The following is an 18,574-nucleotide window of genomic DNA, read 5'->3' on the forward strand; positions in this document are numbered from 1 at the left end:
TTTCTAGGACATTGCAATGCATCACTCTCTCTCTCTTTCTCTCTTGCACTCATTCTGTTCCCACCTCCATCACTGGTCTGTCGTGACCTTGGGACCATTTCCGGGAAAATGCAAAATGCGATTGCGATCTTTCTCTACTTTTTTCTTCCTTTCTTTCGCCGACGTTTGTTTGTTTTGCGTCGCGTCTGACTCACATCACGACAGGGCGGACGTTTGATGCACACACGTGGTCGTTCGAAAAAGAAGCGACTTTTCACCACACAACGCATGAATGGGCGAGAATGCAGTCAGGAGTTTGGCTGGCATCTGGCAGAGGGTACTTCACATGGTCCCATATACATGCAGGATGAATAGTATGTGAGTGTGTAGGTGGTCTGGGTTGTATACGATAAGGTGAAGCGCAACTAGTTTTTCTCCCAGCGATGGGTAGCATTTTCACGGACACGTAAATGTTTTTCTTTGCATTTTCGCAAAACGCATGCACTTTGCAGTCGAGCTGGTAATGGCGTCAACATCTAGAGGTGATGGATTGTTTTAATGTTTAAAAACGAATAGCACTTTGTGCGTTAGTGGCGATGAATCATCAACTGATGAGTTGATTTGTAATACCTAGCGAAATGTGATATGTGTCATATATTCATGGCAATACAGAGAATGAGTTTAGTTTTGAAATAATAAATTTCAACTTTTTTCAAGAAGCATACCAGAAACGAAAGTAGAATATGAAAACCTGGTACATTATACTTGAAAATGTTTAAATATACAATTAAAAAATACAGTACAGCTTTATAATTTTTCATAACCTTCTGCAGACTTCGGCATAAAGCTTAAGACGTATCGAATATGCTATATTACTCACCGCATTTGTCGTTTTATGTGTTGTACATTATTTTATATTTGGCATTATGCTTTAAAGGTATTTCTCAGTGGTGTACAGTTTCCGTCAGATTCAGGTGCTTTTGTCACTCCTCGATTGATCGCGAAATGTTTTCTTATACCATTTCGCATTATTTTGTCGTATTCTCCATGCCGAACGAGTTTTTCGCACATAGATTTATTCTCCTCGATGCACATTGCATGCGGCACCAACTGCAACTGGCTACCTTTCACCTAGAAAACCCCGCGACCACAGAGCTAAGAACGCGAGAAACACACATATCGAGCAGCATAGCGGAACGCAGAATAAACCTCCCGTTCTTCGGCGACGGTGTGTTACGCGCGCGTACCGTTGGTTGTATCTGACCTTCACCTTCACCTAGAGAAAACACGCCGTCGGGCAAACGGTCGATTGCCTTTTGCATCGTCGTCGTCGTCGTCGTCGTCGTTGTCGGTGCGCTCCGGTGGCATTCTCAGCGATATTTTCTGCCTCTTTGCGTTCAACCTAGCAGCAGCAAACCCCAACTCGCCGATGAAAGGGTGTTGAATGGTCTGGTTAGTAGACGCGGCAGCAAACGTTCTGTCTCGCTTCGTCGATCGCGACGTCTTCTCCACTGTTTGCTATATATAGAAAGCGAGAGTGACAGCCGCCGGTGGTGATATCGGAACATACTCTGCAACATCAGGCACACCGTGTAGCAGACATATGCACATGCTTCTTAACCTTAGCATAGTTTTGTGTCGCTTCTGTTCCTTGTGGTTCTGAAACTCTGCTGCAGTCGTTTACCGGCATTAAATGTATGAAACGCGGAAGCTTTAAAAGGATCTCGAACACTTTCTCGCAGCTGTAAACACAGCTGTTGTTGTACTGAAGATTTTATTTAGATGTAATGGTTTTTATTCATTTTTTTGCCAATTGAATGAAGATAAATAAAAAGTATCAGTTATCATTCGACCACGTTTTGAGCATGTTCTTGCTTAAAGTCCATCAAACATTAAGTAAACCCCGATCATTAGTCCATGTAACGATTTTTTCATGTAACTTTACTTGTCGGGGAATTTCACATGCTTTCGTTTTCCAAAAAGAGACCAGTTATGCTTTCATTGTTCATAACACGGCTAATTACAAAGCAACACACACGCTACGCTGCGATTTGGCGTGTTTCTCTCATTGTTACATTGTCTTCACTTGACGCGATCGATTTTGTTTGCGTTCGCTATTCGCTGTGTAGCTATTCGATAGATCCATAAACAACTGCTCAAACTGTGCGATATCACCATCCCCCTCCGGTACAAGAAGGGCTCCTTCCTAACGTGCACTCGTACAAGGGCCCATTCGCGATAGGCGCAGTCGACCCACTCGACTTGAAGAATTAGATTTCCAACCTCCGAATGCGCCGGTCATCAGTTTTTGGTTTTGCCGATTTTTCAACCACTGCACGGACGGCTGGGAGCTGGAGTTAGCGATGAGTCATCAAAATGCGACTACTATGAGGTCTTTTTCTAACCACGAGTTGCTTCCAGGCGGGGTTTGGTCGCTGATTATGTTTCCGTTCAATAATAGTGCCACCGCGGAATCGATGAGAGAAGGAGAAGTAGCGATTCTTTCTACGTGTTGTTTGGTTTTATTTTGTAAACTTGCTCGCATGTAACTATCAAATTTGTTGCAGTAGATGCGTCGTGGTGAGGGGAACATTTGTTCACGCGTGGTGCGATCGCGATCGTCTCATTGGCGTATAACGCTGTTCTAGGATTTCAACGAGACACTTCCACCCGAAAAAACCTTCAGTTCCGATCGGAACCGTGACCGGTTCGCAGGGAGGCCAATCCGTATCGTGCCCAATGCTCAAATTAAGTGAAATGCAAAGTAAATACCATTAATTTTAAATTTTGTGTGCCACTGCTGATAAGTTGAGAGGGAGTTTTCTTTTTTTTTTGCCAGTTGATTTGTCTCTCCTTTTGTCAGTGCTCTACGCTAACAGTTGTGTTAATCGGTTGAAATAAATATACTGCACTTTTTCAATTGAAAACCGCGCGCGCGGCCCCGTTCGGTGCGGATTTGAGAATGAAATATATTATTCATTCACCAAACCAGGCCGCTGCAATAGTTCATAAATTGCGCTCGCTCCAAACGAGCGATGTCCTGGGGATTATCTATATCTGCTCGCTTCGATAGTGCGTGTGTATTTGGTGGCGGGGGATGATTTATGGGCGTGAATTCGTGAGTACCAAACGGGAAGAACGCTAGAATTGCATCACCTACCTTTCTGGCAGCAGCTTATGAGTTTTGGTTAAAATGGTTGCGTTTGATCGCTGATTTATGATAGGGTGGGGATTTAACAAATCTACCGTTCGTTTAATGATTCAATATGATCAGGTGCATTTTTTATCCCTCTTTCAAAACGCTTGCAATTTTTATTGTGTGCTGCGCACGAAAGCTTTCATCAACGGTCGAATGTATGAAGGAATGTTCCATCATTGCGGGTGAAAAACTTTTTTAAACTTGTTTTGATATAACAAAGCCCTTGTGCAATGTTAATTACACATACAAAAGAATGGTGAAAGCTTATAAAAAGTCATAACTAAGCTGATAATACAATTCTTGAGTTTAGTTTGAGATTCTCGTGTCATTGCCAAATATTTAGGTTTTATTGTCAAATGCAATATGCTTCATGAATTTGTAATTATCTCAAAAACCTTGTCCTAAAATTACCCTAAGCCAATATTATCAAATACCTAACAAAAACTGTCTGTTTTCCTTCCTGTCATCCTCATTGCAGATTATTCATATCAACTCGTAAACGGTGTAGCAAGTTATAGCGTGTAGGACACAGAACGGCGAGCAGTGGTACAAAACGGAATCAAAAATACAATAAATCGAACCCACAGTGCAAAACAGTTGACAAAAATGGTGGACACGCAGCACTTCTGCCTGCGATGGAACAACTACCAGAGCAGTATCACGTCGGCCTTCGAGAACCTGCGCGATGATGAGGACTTTGTCGACGTGACGCTAGCCTGCGATGGCCGCAGCCTAAAGGCCCACCGGGTCGTACTGTCCGCGTGCAGTACGTACTTCCGGGAGCTGCTAAAGGTGAGTAGAATCCCCCCTCCTCCCGTTCGTGTCCAACGATCGATCGCGATCCTTGCTCTCCTTCCAGAGCACACCCTGCAAGCATCCCGTGATAGTGCTGCAGGATGTGGCGTTCACCGATCTGCACGCCCTGGTCGAGTTCATCTACCACGGTGAGGTGAACGTGCATCAGCGGTCCCTCAGCTCCTTCCTGAAGACGGCCGAAATATTGAGAGTGTCCGGTTTGACGCAACAGCAAGCCGAAGAAACACACGGTGTAAGTATGCGCGGTGAAAATGGTGCTCCTGCGTCTCGCCATTTCGAAATAGGCAGGTCGAAAGGCTCATGCTTTCCACCTTCACCACACACAGATGCACACATCACTCGGGGCCAACCTGCCGACGGGTGTCATCCACCATCCGATCTACCCGGAGAAGATGCTGGACGAGTCGCTGTACGTGTCGCAGGGTGTTTCGCCTCCACCGCATCTCAGCAGCCTGCAGAACAGCTCCTCCCCGCACAGCGTCATTGGTGGTGGTGGTGGGGGTGGTGGAGGCGGTGGTGGCAGCAATGGTGGCGGGGCACCGATGGTCAATCAGCTGCTGAAGCGGGCTGCGGCAGCGGCCGCACTTCGACGAGAGCGCAACAACTCGACACACTCGGACGAGATGGCACTCAAGCGGCACCGGATGTCGGTGGACAGCAACGGGCCGACGAACAACCGGGACCTGGACGTGATCTGCAATACGCCCCAAACGACCGCCACCGACTTCTCGTCGAGCGCCTCCAAGCAGAACATCAACCTGCCGTCACCACAGGGAAAGGACCAGCTGCTGCGGCAACCGGACAGCTTATCCGGACACGCGAACAGTGGTGAGTTGGTCCATCGAATCCAACCAATTCAGGATACTAAACGCACTCCTTTCGATCTCTCAAAATCCCAACTACAAACAGGCAGCAACAGTTTCTCCATCAACAGCTCGAGTAACTTAATAAAAAGTAGTATTAATAACAATAACAATAACATCAACAACAACAACAACTTGAACAACAATCTGCTGCACAGCAAGGAGAACAGCAGTGGTGGTGGCGGTGGCGTTGGTGGTGGTGGTGGTGTTGGCGGGATCGGTGTCGTCGGTGGTCTCTGCGGATCCGGAAGTATGCCGACCTCACTGGGTACGTCGAATGGCAGCAACGCCGGTAGCCTGTGCTCGGCCGAGAAGGAAAGCCTGGCATCGTCTCCGTCGGAACGATCGGCTGAGGACGTCAAATCGGAACCGCTGGAGCTGCTGTGCGGCACCGGTGGTGATCACGACAACAGCTCCGACTCGGTGACGGACGAACACGGGGACCTCGTCAAGAGTGGCCTGGATATGAAGGGATCCCTGCGGTAAGTGACGCGTCTACACACACGATTCGAGGAACGCGCACATATTTTATTGAACCGTGGGGTGGTTAATGTCACGCTTTGTTTTCGTCCTTTCGTTCTTGATCCTGCAACGCGCGGCATCATGCACACTAGATCACCGAACGATCATGATCTGGATGGTGCGATGCATCACCACGGTGGAGCACAGTTTCTCATGAACGCCAGCGAAAACAAGCTTTTTCAGACGCCGCCTTCCTTTAACTTTTCCATGGCAGCACTAGCAGCAGACCCCGCGGCGTTGGCAGGTGAGTTGTGGGCGTCCTTTTGGCGCGGGAAATCTGGGGAATATACATGTGATAGAGATTGAGGTGGAGATCGCCAGCCTCATGTCGGGCGCGACAGAACAGAAAGACTCACCGACGGTTTTCCCCCTTTTCCCAGGGTTTAACACACAGGCATTGCAGGCGGTAGAGCTGGCCGGATCGCCCCAGGGTAAGTTAGTTTCTGTTTCGATTTGTTATTTTCCTAAATTGAAATCTCAACAAGCCAACAAAATTTATACATACATCGACTACTATCTTTCATAAACTTTCTTATTTATACTTTTTTTTTACAAACGTTATATATTTTCCATTTTCCAATTGAAACCAAATTAAAACAACCAAAACAAAAAAGAAACATAAAATTAATTCAAACCAAAATCAATTACTAACTTGAACATACCTTTTGATAACTTTGTTAATGTTGCGCAAACGGCGGGAAAATATGGACTTTCTTTGTGATAATGTACAGTAACCGTATCATATCGTTTGAACTTGTTTACCCCGTAAAAAAAAGAAGTAAATCAATAATTGTTTAATCCTTCGAGAGAAATCATTTCCAAAACTAAACGGTCAGAAAATATTCGATATTATTTTATCACACTCACGAAAGCGCTTCGGTGCGCTTGTGGTTAAAGAAATAGTAGTAATCCCTTTGGAAAACCGTGCGGGTCTGGTGATTTCCATCACATCCTGGCCAGTAAATTAATTCCGATTCCATATTTTCTTCCTATTTTTTTTCTCACTAACCAGTAAACGCTTTTAACGAAAGACAATTGTACTTACACAACCGTATACTGGAATAAACAAAAATATGGCAAAATTTATGACGGAACAATCCAAACAAAAGCGTTACGATTAACGGTTTTTGACGCATATCAATGTCACTATTACTTTGTTTTAAAATTAAAGGACAAACTAGTTTCAAAATTCAACCCCTTTTTGGATGTGTACAATGTGTTTCTCTCCAAAATTGTGCTTCGGTACAATTTCCTCATCTGAGGGGAGGCAAGAAAACGTTGAATATTTTTTCTTTCTGTTCCAGCTTGTTCTGGATAATTTTTTGATCATTTAGTCTACCGAGAAACCAGTCAATGCAAATCGATGCAACTAACAAGGAACGCGGCTTACCGAAAAGAAAGCGAATTATGTACTACTTCAAGCGATAATTAATTTAGTTTTTTTTATGAATGTTTTCTGTAAAGGAAGGATATTTTGAATTAAGCATTTGTTTTTCTACTTTAAACCGGTGATTCATTTCTAATTGTACTCATTATTGCTTTTCCTCATAAGTTGTGTGCTGTTCCGATTTTTTGACTAGTGTAAGAATGTATAACTGTTGTTTGGTATAATATTACGTGTTTGATCGTGTTTATACGTCGTTGTTGTGTGTTTTCAGTTGTCAACAAAAAAAAAAAGAATTATACAAAACCTCTAAATGTTTAATCTTCATTCCATTCATATTAAAAATAAACAAACTGCTGCATTTATAAAAGTGAACGTGTTTTGTTTGGACATTGGAAATTTCACTTTTCATATCTTCTTTCAAAATCGGTTTTCAAAAAAAAAAATATACACGAAACATATATGGACTTCCTATTTACACTACTATTATAACCACTACTACTACCTTTACTACTACTACTACACCTTTTACTATTATTACCGCTGCCATTACTAAAAATACTACAACTTACTGCTACGTCTACTATTACTATCACTACTACCACCACTACTACTACTACTACTATAACTATAGCTACTACATCTATTGCTATCACTACCAAAACGGCTGCCACTTTTTACTATTACTTTGCCACTACACAATCAACTACTATTATCACTCAATATAAGTACATTTGTTTTTCATTACTTTTATCAACTGTTGGTGCCCGCAAATTGTATAAAGCAAACAAAACAAAAACAAAATCAAATTCGATAAGTATTTTGTTTCAAAAATTGAACGAATTGGATGGATCGAGTGAATAGAACAAAACATAACAAAACGGACAAAACAAACACAAACAAAAAATATAACCTAAGCGAAATCAGCAGAAAAAAAATTGTACAAAATATCTAGAGGTTTGGATTATGTATGAAACTATGCTGTTGTGGTTATTATTGTAATTATTTATATTTTTATTTAGTTTACGTTACTCATAAGATGGCTGATCCTCGGACACGGAAAAATTAACCTTAGTAACAAATCCAGGATGCTATGAAAACAACCGCTACTATTTTTAAGACGCTGTGTATCGGACGATACCTATCAGAGCCCTAATGTAAGACTATGGCACCCCAAATTATGCCACAAACAACTCAACACCAAAGCAATCTGTACAAATTATGGGTGGAGAAATTGGAACATGCTATATATTAGTTGTAAAAGTCGATCGCGATCGAATCGCTCGTATTACCGGTGTATGTACAACGGCGCAAAACAAAACGATCATACTTTGAACTAGTTTTGAACTGGTAGAAAACAAATCTGGTGAAATTCTTTTATTTTCAAATTGTCTCAACCATTCGTTTGATCAATGGAACGTTCTCGTTCATAGTACGAATCAAAAATGATCAACAACAAAATTCAATTGGTTTTCTTGTGGCTGATTGTGATAACAAGTCTAAAAACAAAAAGAATTCGAATAACAAACAACCCGTTGTACACACACACACACTGTAAATATTAGACCGTAGATCGTAAAGCATTTACACTGATCTTAAGAAGCTTTTTGGATAAAGTGGCTTGTGTATAATTGAGAGAGCAGCGAGTAAGCAAAACAAAATGGAGGAGCGCAAACACTAAAAAAATACCCCAAATCGGATCGAACCAAACAAGAGCAAAAATAAAACAACACTTGAAAAGTATCGAGACGCGTGTGTGATGCATTGGAAGGCAACATATATGGAAAAACACAGTTTCAATAATCGCCAATCACCTATGCCTATGCACCGAAACACCAACAAAAACAAAACAGAAACATCGAACCGCAAAACAACACTCAAAACCTTGTCACCCCCGGAGAGTGCATTTGTTTGAAATGCAAATGGAAGAGAAGAAAAAAAAATCCCCCAATTATCTCCTTCCTTTCCCTTCCGCTTGACTGCTCGAACATCGGCTCCTTCTTTCAAATAGGCAATCAGAACAAGTACAAAAAACAACACTCCTTCTTTTGGCTTTGGGTGTGGGTGATCGTCACATGTTGTCATCCGTGTGTTATACACTTCGGTTTAGAAAAAGCTATCAAAAACAAACACTTCCTCTTACCGACACCATTCGCAGTGCCTCGTATACTAATCGCGAATGTGGTAGCAGTTTGCTTGCCATTTGGATTTCAGTTCCATCTGCCGCATTCTAAAGCACTCTCTCATTTAAACCGCGAACGGGGGATTAATAATCGACACACACACCTCGATCACCTGACGAGGATGTGCTGGTTTCCCTGTCAGGCGAACATTTTCCGGGCATTATTTTCATTACACTTCGCAATAATATCGATACACGTGTTTCTCTAGCTGTTGTGAAGGTATAAAGGGCTCCCAGTCTTCATGACTTTAGTTTTGCTCCTGTCCCTGTACTGTTTTCCGGTTTTATCCCCCCATCCTCTTTACACTCGGTAGCTTATGGCGAACGGGATACAATAACACCGCCGTTAACCAGCATAGGCAGAGGGGTTTTTGTTTTCTTTACTTTGTTTTTACTTTTTTGGCCATATACATTACGTTAACATCCTTGCTGGATTTAGAGCTCCGCGTTGTGAAAGCCGTTTACTTGCGCGTGTATCATATGGCGTTTGTTTTTAGAGGTGCAAGCACGCGGATAATGTATTCTAGTAATCGTAGCAATATTGGCTGGTATCACTCTATATCCCCATTCAATCCCCTTACTCACAAATGCAAATCGCTCGCGTGTGTTGTATGTTACCCGGTTGTACACTGTCACCACCATGCTCCGGATTGCAGGACCAAAATTCTGAACCACTCATTAGTATAGCAAGCCTTGTGAAAAGAAACATTTCCCATCTCTCTGTCCTGCTCTTTATCTGCCGAAAGGACGTGAGCAATTATCGTTGGCATGTGTCCTTCGCTAGTTTGGGTTGGCAATGCACCGCAATGCATACACACAAGCAACACAAGCAACACAACTGACCGCCAGTAAATAGTTTTCCGTTTGTTCTCTCGGTGATGGTGTTAATCACGACGCGCGTACCAACTGCTAACTAAGCGACCCGTTTCCGTGGGTAATCGGATTGAACGAAGATCCGGTATCCAGGACCGAGGGTTTCGCAACTCGCTGGTTCGCTATGCTCCCGCTCAGTCCCACTTGGGACTTCGTTTCCCAAATTCCCTTCCCGAAGCTAACCACCATCACGTCCCGGCGTCCCGGTGGGTTCGAGGACGCACAAAAGGCTTCCCAATTCTCCACTCCGTTAATGCGTATGCGTTCTAACGACGAAGCTCTAATATGTTGACACCTCTCTTTATGGACTCTTCCGTCGTCAGGGCGCCTGACGACAAAATGTCTGCAATCGATCTCGTGCGCCGCCAAACCCATCGAACTGCCAAATGCTACCACCATCACACCACCACAACCACCACCACCACCATCACCGTCATATCCCATGTCATCAGTCTTAGGAGAGGATTTCCGGTGCGATCCGTGTAACAAAAACCTTTCATCACTAACGCGCCTGCGACGGCACATACAGAACGTTCACATGCGCCCGACTAAAGAACCGGTGTGCAATATCTGCAAGCGGGTGTACAGTTCCTTGAATAGCCTCCGGAACCACAAGAGCATCTATCACAGAAACATGAAGTATCCCAAAGACGAGAAGAAGTTCGCTCCGCTCACGCTTGGCGCGGGTGGCGCCAATAACAGCAGCCCCAGCTGCCCTCCGTCACCGATGCCACCCTCGACACCGCTAACGCCCATTTCGCAAGCGTCCTCCACCACCGCGGCCATTTCCGGTGGCGGCACGCATCCACCGCCGGCCGGAACAACCGTGCCCGGTAGCCCGCTCGGACCGGGCCGTCAGAGTAGCTACTTTTGAGCGCGCCAACCCAGCAGGCCATGCATGTGTCAATGCGCCACGTGTGAGGATCGCTCGTCACTAGAATGCCGCTAGATGTCGCTGCCGTCGCTGAGGAGAGACGTTTTTGGGGCGGTGTGTGCTGGCGTTTTTTTAAGGGTGGCATAATGGTGCCGGTGGGTGGCCAGGATGATCAGTACACCCTGGTTGGGTGTGTGTGTGCTTGCCAACCGAACCTGCGCACGGAAAGGATCACGAGAACGTAACGCAAATGGAACCAGTAATAGAAACGTGATTGAACGGAGATTTTAGCGTAGCAAAGCTGCGGCGGGGCGATACGAGCGAAAGAGAGCGCAACTGTTCTGATATATTTCTGCTCTCTCTCTCTCTCTCTCTCTCTCGCTTCGGATATGGTGACGATGCAAGATATTACACGCAGGATAATTAAGCGATCGTATAACTACCGTATTATTAAGTGAACACGACATAATCCCTCGAATAAGTGGGGCTAAACTGCGTCATCCCCACGTGGGACACTTAAACGCGCCCTTTAAACGTACTGTTAATTTCGTTTGTTGCACGAAGGCAATATTTTCGGTGGCTTTTTAGTGTAGTTTGCCTGCTAGGGAGAAGGCATTGTTAGCGAGGCAGCTCGAAGTAGCGGAGCGAAGAAATGAGAAAACGATCGGACGGAGCAAGAGGAAAAGCGAGAGTTAATCGATGTGGGTATGAATGAAATGTCCCTGAAAAAACGCCGAATAAGATGAAATTGTAGGTGAACTTAATCGCACGAGGGAGAGCGGAGGGATATGCAGCAAAAAAAAAAGAGTACAAATTTCACACCACCCATCGCGAAAAACTGGGGCGTTAATGGCACTGTGCACCGTGCGATTTATACTAACGGATAGGAAACCATCTCAAACTAACCCCCAAACCGAAGGTCAGCCGGGGAGCAAGTCGAGAAAAAAAGGGGGCAACTAAAGCGAGAGAGAGAGAGAGAGCGAGAGACAGAGAGTAGAGAGACTCGATTGGAATCAATTGGAAAAGAGGGACGATTTCTTGATAGCCACCTTATGGCGTTTATGTTTGTTTTCGAATTGGAAATATGAAATTGAGACACTAGTGACTTTCTAATCAGGCTTGCAAAACGAAGAAAAAACAACAACAATACTTTTATTCAATTGGTTTGTTTCTCATTTATTGAACCACTCTCACAACAATCACATCACACCGTTTATCGTCATGCGTTAGAAAAGCGAATTCGATTGCTAATGGATAGAAGCATTTTGATGTAGTTGGTCACCAACACTCTTGGTCTGCCGGTGGCTGAGAGTGCGGTCTAGGAATAATTTCGAACGATTTTAACATTTGTTTTTAACGCAACACTATGGTTACATTTTAATGATTAATTTCGCTAAACGAAACACCTATCAACACAAGAAAAGAACTACCAAAAAGAAGTGCACGTTTTCACTTTGCCCCCAGCGGTGAAGTTATTGATCCGACTGACTCTATTGGCCGTTACATATTCGATTTATTTTTTGTTTTTACCACGCAATACCTTTTTAGAAACGTTCCCAACACTCCCAATCCATCCTTCCAACCTTTACTTCCATCAGCATCGTGTTGTTGTTTGCACAATTGAACAACCTGCATTATTGTAGTAAAGCCGTTCAACGCGCTTTTTGGAGCGTTTGTTGATCCTTGAACAGCTACAACAGCTACCAACAACAAACAGCGGCAGGTACTAGAGTGTATCCTGATGCTTGTTTTTTTTTACCACTCTTAAATAAAAACCCATGCAAACGCCTGCTCACGGATGCAAATGTGTGTTTCCTTTCGGACGATTTGCATAGCAATTTTTTCGAATTCATAACACTCTAACCGAATCGTAGGCGGGTAGGGCCGAGAGCGAGCAAAGCAAACCAAATATCAGCAACACGCATTTAGCAAAAGGCAAAGCAACAATGCAAAACATGCAGAATGATACCATGCTGGAGGCAGCACAACACACGAGCGCGATTCGATTCGGTGGGAAGAAGGTATTTGCCACCGCACGAATATAAATCATAACTAGCTCCCCGAGCGGTGGGCGAATCTGTTTAAACGTAAGGGGCCGTTTTGGTTGCAAAGGATACGCGAGAGATAACAAAAAAAAACACACAATCATAAAAACGCAGAAAAATCTAGAAAAAAAACTGTGCTATGTACGAAAGCGCTCAACATATGCCTCCACGCGCGCGCTGCCTTCAGAATGTTTGGCAACTTGAAAAGTTATGATGCTCTTTTAATTCGATATCAATTGTAGATCGCGCCGATGCTCCCCTTTTTGGATTTGCGATGCTCTCTCTCTCGCTCTCTCTCTCTATCTCACTTACTTTCTCTCAAATACACACACAGTCACTTTCTAGCATTCTTTCCGTTGTTTCGGAAATTTTTATGTATCTCTCGAGTCCGAGGTCAGTTGTTGGAGATATTCTCTTTGCACACTAATGGTGCAAAAATGCATCCAGGGTTGCGTTCGGTTGTCGCGATCAGCATTTGGTTGTATCGAGCCTGTACAGGAACGCACACCGATAACTTCGTCCTTATATGGTACCTAATTTCATCAAACAACAACACCATAATTATCCTCATATTGTATAGCTTTTATTAATCAAACTACTATCCTCTCACACACACACACACTCCACCCACACACACCTGTCAGTTGTCCTTGCGCCGTTTCCCCACATGGCGGGCCGATGTGAATTATCCTTTCCTTTCCACCTCCTCCTGGCGCTCGCCATCGATCCGCCGTTCCCAAACCAAAGCTCCCCACAAACGACCCACGAACAAAAAAAACAAACAAACCCCACCCCGGGTTTATCACTACTTTTATTGTCAATGTGTTCTATGTGTTTACTTCTTTTTTTCACTTTCACTCTCTTTACCCTTTTGTTATTATTTCATGGATGCTGTTAACTATTTGAAAAATGGAAAATATAATAGCAACGTACGTTACCAATCAAAACGAACAAAAAAACCTTCCCCACTTTCCCGATTGGCTATATCACGCACATTATTCGGCCATGCATATTTGACTTGTGTTTCATTTTTGCCTTATTATTACACTCGTTTTTTTTCTTCTTCTTTGTGTTCTGCAATTGGTACGACCTTAATCTGTAATGTTTTCTATCCAACTGCAAATCGATCGAACGCTATCAATCGGAGAAAAACTAATCGGAAAAACCAAATGAGCACGGTAGAAACGAGAAGAAAAAATGCAAATCAGAACGCAATGTAAAAGAAACAAAAATGGCCGACAACCCCGAACCGGGTGGTTGGTGCATCTAAATTCAAAATCTCAAAATTTTGCTCCCCCCCCAAAAAAAAACGTCCCCCTTTTTACCCCCTTCAAAGTCGATAGTTTGCTTGAAAGATAGAGTTCAACACGTATGAATGTATATGATGAATGATTTATTCTGCCTACTATTTGACAAAACCAAAATCAATTGAACAAAAACAAAACAAAACAAAACAAAAAAAAACAATACCCAAATTAGGCAATTTCGTTTTCGACAATTCGATAATTATAGACGATAATGGATGATTGAAGCTAAAACCAAAATCCAACCAGAAAACAAACCAACAAATCAATCAATCAATCAAACAAACAAACAAACAAAAAAATAATAGAAAAAAAAAACAAACAAATCCACAATCGAACAAACAAACAAAAGCAACGCAAAGTAAGTCACTATTGTCTCTCTTTTCTTTTCCCGGTGCTGCTTATCGGTCGAATCACGATATATGCACGATATCACGTTTAAATGCCTGGTTCGGACTCACACACACACACATCTCCGTACTCTCAATGCTGTGCGTATGTGCGCGCGCATTCCGGCATTCCTCCGCATTCCTCGCGGGCGCCTCTCCCTTCGAAACAAAACACACGTGTGTCGGCACGCGTGTACCAAAACCCGCAAACGGACGCGCGCTCGCGCGTGTGGACCACGTGGTCGTCGTCGTCGTCATCGGCGTGTTGCGCGTGTGAAACAAAATGGCCACGTCGCAGGCATGAGCATTGCGGCCAGCATGGCGTCCCAGCAGCGATCCGCATCGCCACCGGACGGAGGAGGTCCCACGGTGCACGGTGGCCACGGTGGGGGCCACGGCGTCAACCGGCTCTCGCTACCGCTGCCTCTGGCGGCGTGCCATCGGTGCGACGTGTGCGGCAAGCTGCTGAGCACGAAGCTCACCCTCAAGCGGCACAAGGAGCAGCAGCACCTGCAGCCGCTCAACAACGCGGTCTGCAACCTGTGCCACAAGGTGTTCCGCACGCTGAACAGCTTGAACAATCACAAGAGCATCTACCATCGCCGGCAGAAGATCCTGCACCATCACCATCACGCGCATCTGCACGGGCAGCATCCGTTCGCGGCGGTTGCGGCCGCGGTTGGGGGTGGCGGTGGTGCGGCCAGTCCGCTGCATCATGGTTCCGCGGTTGCTGCTGCCGCCGTTGCGGCCGTCGCCGCTGCCGCTTCCGGTGGGGGTCATCACGAGATGCTGAACAACAATGCCGGCGCTTCCGACTGTGATATCAAGCATAGTGTCGCGACCAAGCTCGAATATCTGTAAATAGAAGGCATAGGAAAGGGACGGCGAGATTGGGTAGGGGGGGGGGGGGGGAGAAGGAGTGCGGTGGGTGGGGGTGTGGAAAGAGGACCTCTCTCTAAACCCCCCCATCGCCCACTGGACCGCCGCGTAGTGAGGCGCCCAACCAACCTACACCGGGTGGGTTTAATTTGTCGCGTGGAAAAAGCAGCTCCAGCTTTCCGTCGAAAGAGCACCCTTGTTTGTGAAAATCTCTCTCTCTCTCACTCTCTCACTCACTCTCGCTCTCACACTCTCTCAGTCTGACTCTTCACTCCCTCTCTCGCTCTTGCTTTGTCTCTTACTTCACGTTGCCCCAAAGCGAAGGGACTCTGGTGAAGGGGACGGTGTCCAATCTGCGCGAACTCCTGAAGCAGATCCTGAAATTGATGTAATCGTGTAGCTTAACGAGAGACGTCTAATGAGTCGGAATCTGTGCCACCCCCCCCAAAAAAACAGTCCTTTTTTTTTGGGACCCCTCTAGGGTCTCTACGGTCTCAAGGTTCTCTAGAAGAGAGAAAGGGATTGCAGGCAGGATCATTAGGTCACGTGTTCCTGACCGGGCGTGACTTAGCCAGGGGCGGATGTTAAAGGACATATATTCGATACCGGAAGTTGTCTTCCCACTCTCTCCTCCCCCGCATTTCTTCCAGGCGTTTTCTCCCACTTTGCGCGATCCCAGCAATATGTTATTGTGCTAGCGTTTTTTTTTTTTAATTTTTACATACATAAACATATATATATATAAAGAAATGTCAGACGAGCGCGTTCGTTTTCCCGTTTTCGTTACGCGGTCATAGCTCCTAGGGTATTTTGCAGCATTTTGCCGATCTTTTTTTTTATATGAATAGTTGATTTATTCTTCAGAATTGTTTTGTTGAACCTATACATACATATTTAGTACGCATATTACTCTTAGTCGTATCTCGAGCATGTAGCATATATGGATTATGTTGTCCCGCCCAACCTACCATCTTCCGGTCTTCTCGATGATCCTTCCGAGATCCGGTTCGCGGTGATGCAGTGTGCAGAAGGATATCCTTGCCACACACACACACTCACACAAATCCGCTCGCGTCGAAGGACATGGAGAAGGCTCCCCCCTTTCAGAGGCCCGCAACGGACGATAGGAGCAAAAAAAAAGCGGTTCCTATTCTCCTTCTTTTCGAGTTCTGGTCAATCGATGTCGATCAGTCTGTCTTTTTTCTCTTTCATTATCCTTTTTTGTCGTCCTGCTGCAGCTCAGGAGGCAGCAAAAAGAAAAAGAAAGGACGCGTGTGGACGGGATTCGCGAACACACGGCGCAACCGGCGCGCGATGTATAAATTAACCCTAACGTAGCGAAATTATTTGTTTTGTTTTGTCTCAAAGTGGAAATGGAAAGCCAAAGTCGCGTATTTTCGGTATGGAAACACACATTTATTCTGACTGTACGTAAAATTATTGCGAAGACTGATTTTCATCCAATACCATCTCCGGTTTAGTAATGTTCGTTTAATTTTTTTTTTGTTTATTACTTCGTGCTAGATTGTAAACACGGTTAGCGTACGTTATTTAATCGTTCGACTTAAATTAAATTAATGCTTTCCTTCCATCTCGCCCCCGCCCCCTCATTATATGTTTGTTTTTCTCCTTTAACTCTTTCGGAAATCGTCGCATTAAGTTCGAAAAGAAACCACACACACGCACATGCACATCGACATTTACCTTTTATATTTTAGTGGGTACAACTGGCACAAACGTCTCCGTTCGAAGCGCCTCTAGCAAAATAGTAGATATCGTAGGAAAGACAGAACAAAACACTGTATGCAACTAAGAATCTTTGTTTGCGCATGCTAGCGTTGTGGAAATGGAAATTGTGGAATGTTGAGTTCGCTTTTCCGCAGCTCCACCAAACGAACGGCTGACAGACCAGTCTGGTCTGAAAATCGCGCGGTCTGGTCGCTTTTGGGGACGTTAGGACCATCGACCGCAATTATCGAACGCGCATTACGCTGCCACTCTTCCATTAATAATTATTAATTACATTTAGCATAGTTATCTGCACCACATTAACTGCTGCTACTTTATGCGTACGAATGAGATGGACTAATGAAATCCCATGTTTTAAGTTTAAGTTAGATGAATACTACTACTTTTGCCGTCTCGCCGAGAAAGGGTTTCCGTCTCACCGAGGGAGGAATTTATGGAGCAGTTTATTTCGGAAAACCGGATGGGAAATGAAAAGTGAAACGAGCGTGTCCTTTCCTGTTATGTTTTTGCCCGGTCTCTCGGCTGTTAAGAATGTTAAGTTTATATCAGCTAGAAGTTCTTTTTTTATGCTTCTTCGCGTAAGCGTAACCACACCCAACAACGTGCGTTTTAACGGATGATGGATGTTTTTTTCTTTTGATTTTACACCAACTCAAACCCACCTTTTGGTCTTTTAGCCGATATTCGATGAAGTATGTTGCCATTGGCATTGGTTTGCTTGGTTTTTTGTTGTCCACGCAATAACGACCATCTCTTGGTGGGTGTGTATCGAATTGAATCAATTGAAAGAGAATGCTAGCTTCCTGCACCCAATCGGTTGTGTTGCTAGTTTTTTTCTTTCTCGTTTTTCGCTTCACCAAAATTTGTAAATTTCCCTGCCTTGGTACAATCACACAAATGGTTTGTGTGTGTCGGTCAGTGGCTCTATGGGACGTGGATTTTGGGATGCGTCGAATAAATCGTTAAAGGAAAACGCAACTTATCCGACGGGCTGGGCTGAGTCCAACTTGATTCACTCACAAGAACAGTAGGGAGAAGAAAATGAATATTGTCGTCGTAAATGTTATATTGTAAAAATAACTCGAAGAAATATCGAAGCCGATCAAAAAAATTAGATGGAGAAAATTCATGGAACGGATGAAAGATGTATTTGATCGTTGAACGTTTGTCAACCATGAGGTTTTGGCGGTTTGTGTAAATTACAAAAAAAAAAACAGAACTTTAAATAAAGAAGCACGCTGTAGCGGTGCCACATGAGAATTGAAGGGAACGTACATAGCTAAACGAATGGGGGAGAAAAAATAAAGCAAACATGTAGATTATGGCCTGCAAGTTACAATATGACTGATTAGATTCTAAATCACAAGTAAATTATTGAACGCGGCGTAGGAGAACAAGCGGAATACACCATATATTTGGACACCACGAATTTGGATTATAACAAAATTTCGAAACAAAAGCGAGGAGCGATCCTTTTTTTGGAGCGCTTAACAAGCAACGAAGGCAATGTATTAAG

At 44.2% G+C, this 18,574-nt stretch overlaps 1 protein-coding gene across 1 annotated transcript; it reads left to right on the top strand.

Annotated features, from left to right (window-relative positions):
• Positions 1-3,784: 3,784 nt before the first annotated feature.
• On the top strand, positions 3,785-15,291 carry LOC128731982 (broad-complex core protein-like). The gene is made up of 7 exons (XM_053825142.1): positions 3,785-3,970; positions 4,038-4,226; positions 4,321-4,822; positions 4,904-5,339; positions 5,472-5,623; positions 5,760-5,810; positions 14,729-15,291. The coding sequence occupies exons 1-7, from the start codon at positions 3,785-3,787 to the stop codon at positions 15,289-15,291; spliced, it is 2,079 nt and encodes a 692-aa protein (XP_053681117.1).
• Positions 15,292-18,574: the final 3,283 nt, after the last annotated feature.

The sequence above is a fragment of the Anopheles nili genome, chromosome 2, assembly GCF_943737925.1.
Source record: "Anopheles nili chromosome 2, idAnoNiliSN_F5_01, whole genome shotgun sequence".
NCBI lineage: Eukaryota > Metazoa > Arthropoda > Insecta > Diptera > Culicidae > Anopheles > Anopheles nili.

Bases quoted from the DNA above. Each gene is read 5' to 3' on its own strand.
- LOC128731982 (XM_053825142.1), top strand. From the start codon at position 3,785: ATGGTGGACACGCAGCACTTCTGCCTGCGATGGAACAACTACCAGAGC. The intron at 4,227-4,320 runs GTAAGTATGCGC...CACCACACACAG, and splicing joins AAGCCGAAGAAACACACGGT to ATGCACACATCACTCGGGGC. The intron at 4,823-4,903 runs GTGAGTTGGTCC...AACTACAAACAG, and splicing joins ATCCGGACACGCGAACAGTG to GCAGCAACAGTTTCTCCATC.